General features: G+C 35.8%; 1 protein-coding gene across 1 annotated transcript; it reads left to right on the forward strand.

Annotated features, from left to right (window-relative positions):
- The first annotated feature begins 2,829 nt into the window (after window positions 1–2,829).
- On the forward strand, window positions 2,830–3,366 carry LOC149405282 (uncharacterized). The gene has a single exon (XM_089607803.1). The coding sequence runs from the start codon at window positions 2,830–2,832 to the stop codon at window positions 3,364–3,366; it is 537 nt and encodes a 178-aa protein (XP_089463929.1).
- The last annotated feature ends 419 nt before the right edge of the window (window positions 3,367–3,785 follow it).

Here is a 3,785-nt window from a genome sequence, read left to right on the forward strand (position 1 = left end):
GGCGCTCACTTCAAACTAAGAGCTGTTCACACACATGAAGAAGATACATAGAAAATGCATATGAGAAATGTTCCATACTCAAGCTGTGTTGGCAGCTGCATGTATGCCATGATCAGCACCAGACCAGATATAGCCTATGGTGTAAGTTTCATCAGCAGGTTTATGAGCAAACCTAGTCGTCTACACTGGCAAGCTGCAAAGTGTCTGGTCAAATACCTGAAAAGAAGTCTAAATCTGAAGATGATCTTTAGAGGAGATAAAGATGAAAGCTGCAAGGTCATTGGATATTGTGACTCAGATTATGCAAGAGACTTAGACAAGAGAAGATCCTTGACAGGGTATGTTTTCACAGTTGGAGGAAATACTGTGAGCTGGAAATCCACTCTTCAGCATGTTGTAGCTTTGTCCACCACAGAAGCTGAATATATTGCTCTCACTGAAGCAATTAAGGAGGCTTTGTGGTTAAAAGGTTTCACAAAGGAACTTGGTCTGACAGATGAAGAAACAGTGGTCAATTGTGATTCTCAAAGTGCTATACACTTGTCCAAGAACAGTGTGTTCCATGAGAGGACCAAACACATTGATGTGAGGCTGCACTTCATCAAGGATGTCATTAACGAGAAGCTGATACAGGTGAAGAAGATTGATACTGAGGTAAACCCTGCTGATATGTTTACCAAGGTAATACCACTTGGCAAGTTTGAAGAAGCTCTGAGCTTGCTAAGGATGGTCAAAGAGGAGCGACCATGGAAATAGGCCTCGAGATGAAAGAGAAACTTTGGTGGTCCACACTGATGAAGTTTTCAAGAGCTACAAGTGAAGAATGGTGATGACTCAGCAAGGTGGAGATTTGTGAAAGCTGTGCCTCGTCATCATGACACCTCAGCACTTGGAACTGCCTCTTGTTGGAGCGAGCTGGAGCGAGCTGCGGAGTTGATCTAAAGTTTGTTAGGCGATTATGATGTATCTAGTCTTGTTTGTAACCAGAGCAGTGTGTATATAAACACTAGCCTGGATAGTTGTGTGGGTACTAGTTCATTGTTGTGTTGAGAGAAAAAGAATCCGAGAGAGAGTGTTTGAGATTGAGAAGAGGGCTTAATCTCTGGGAAATACTTGAGTGAAACCTGTTGTGAGATGTGTTCAAGGGTGCTGGGATTGTAGCTTTGAAGGTCAAGATCAAGGGTTTGATCGGATTGCTTTGTAACTCGTTTGAAGATAGTGGATCATCGAAATAGGACTCTCTCGAGGCCTGACTAGATTAGGATTCGATTTGAATCTGAACCAGGATAAAAATCGGCGTGTCTTTCTCTTCTTCTTCCTCAATTTCTTTTAGTTTATGTTCTTCGCGCTTAATTTCTCGAATAACTTCCTGTGCAAGTTATTTCTGGTTTTTGGTTTTGATCTGCGTTTCTCGTTGAAAGTCTGGTGAATTGTGTTTTTCCGCGTTCAATTCTTAACATATTCTATGATGTTTTTTAGCTTCCAGGGCTTCTGAAACCTTGCTCACGGCCATGTGAGTGGCTCCCCGAGAACATAAGATTGAAAACATATTAATATCAATAAATTTAGGTATATTCTACTTTGATATTGATCGAATTATCTTCTTAGTTTTCTTATATTATTAATATATGAAGGTATTTTCCTTTGTGAGCCTTGTAGATTGTCTTGACATTCCTTTGGTTGGTAGGGACATATAACTATTTTTTTTTATTTGTTCTTCTATGATGTAATCGGTCATGCTCTTACCTTCAATAATAATATCAACACTTGTGGCCCCATTGAGTTTCTATATTTAATGTGTATAATTTTATACATAGTTCAAGGTTTCAGGCTCATGAAAATGCTTTATATCAGTACTAACAACTGTTTTTCTATGGCATCAAAGTCTTAAAGTGAGATCACTACTTTGTTAGCTGAGTGATGTCTTGGTGTGCTTTAAATTTCAATTCTTGTGGTATTACTCTTTTGCAGATATGGTCAAGACACAAACCCAATGCATTTGGATTTTGCTGTTTTTATGTTCGGTTGATTTTCTGTCTGGATGGTATATTGGCTCGCCTTTATCTCTTCTTTCAAGATGGTCTGGGTCAGTTTATAGCAAGCCGAGCTGATTTATTTCTACGGGCTTCTTCTTACTCAAGCGTGACATATCTTCATGGATTGGGACTCTGTTTCTTTTTCGTAATTTCTAGAGCTGACTTTATACACGAAAATCAATGACTTGTTGCGGTAAACCAGCCTCAATGCGTTTACTGTGAGGCCGTCCTGGAATTGGTACATAAAGCTCTCTCTGACTCAGATCAACTCTAAATTCTCATTATATTTTCGAGCATTTTCGAGACTTTCGTCAAATATTACCTATTATACCTTATGGATCTAAAGAACATATAATTGATGCGACGTTAACTAATTCTTATTTATGGAAACATTTTGATATTTTAACTCTAACAAAAAAATATGCGACTTATGCGAAATAATATGTCATTAGAAGAAATAGAGGAAATTACTGAATTTTCCACTTGGATTTTAGACATTGGCAATGGTACCGTACGAGGAATCAAAGATTCAGAAAATGAAGAGGCCACCTGGATAGAGATACCCAAAAAATTTATGTTACATTACGATTCAAACCCAATCCAACTAATTTCACATTCAATATATACTGATTTCTTGACTCATTATAATGATATAGAATACTTGAAAGAACGAACAATTGTGGCTCCGAGACATAGAACTGTTGATCAAATAAATCAATATATATTATCATTACTTCCCACTGAAACTAAAACTTATTGTAGCTATGATACAATTTTACCGTCGCATGGGAACATGGATGAACTGAATATTTTATATCCGGAAGATTTTTTAAACACATTGAATTTTAACGGATTACCACCGCATGAGTTAAATCTTAAAATAGGAACACCTATCATGTTATTACGAAATTTAAATCAATCTCTAGGACTATGTAATGGAACTAGACTACTAATCACACAACTAACAAGCAAAATAATTGAAGGGCAAATAATCAATTCTGCAGATACAAATGAGAAAGTATACATTCCTAGAATAGAGATGACTGTACATGAATCAAAATGGCCATTCATTTTAAAAAGAAGACAATTTCCTGTTAAAGTTTCATATGCCATGACAATAAATAAAAGTCAAGGACAATCTCTTGATAAAATTGGTCTGTACATAGAAGATGAAATTTTTACTCATGGTCAATTATATGTAGCTTTATCAAGAGTCAAATCACCAAATGGATTATTTGTATTAATTCTCGAATCCCTGAACAAATATCAAGACCATGTAAAGAATATCGTGTACAAAGAAATTCTCCATAATATAAATAGGACAACTTAGAATACACGTCATATTAAATTTGGTATCTATAATTACATGTACTATGTTTTTAAATAATTAATAACTGACTACACTAATCAAACAAATACATCAACACAATGACATGATCATGGCTAGGTTTTTGAGAAGTGGGTTGATAAAAACTTAACATGCACGATCGTATAGGAGTTCATGAAGAGGTAAGTGTATAAAAAATATAATTATTTTTTAATACCCTCACAATGTGCTAATTTTTTTCTTCTGTTGATTCCTATAAAATTTCAGTTACCACGAGCAGCAACATGTTTCTAGAAAAGCTCCAATAACTCCATCGTGCAGTTTCAATTTTATGGAATCAAACATCTCCAAAAACAAGAACAGTTCAACATCAATCTTTGACAGGTGATATAATAAATGTCGATTATTTGGATGTTAATATC

This window comes from Urtica dioica, chromosome 2 (genome assembly GCF_054948205.1).
Source record: "Urtica dioica subsp. dioica isolate 48M chromosome 2, U.dioica_male_clone48M_v1_H2, whole genome shotgun sequence".
Classification (NCBI taxonomy): Eukaryota; Viridiplantae; Streptophyta; class Magnoliopsida; order Rosales; family Urticaceae; genus Urtica; species Urtica dioica.

Excerpts from the sequence above, each read along its gene's own strand:
- LOC149405282 (XM_089607803.1), top strand. The coding sequence starts at position 2,830 with ATGGATGAACTGAATATTTTATATCCGGAAGATTTTTTAAACACATTG.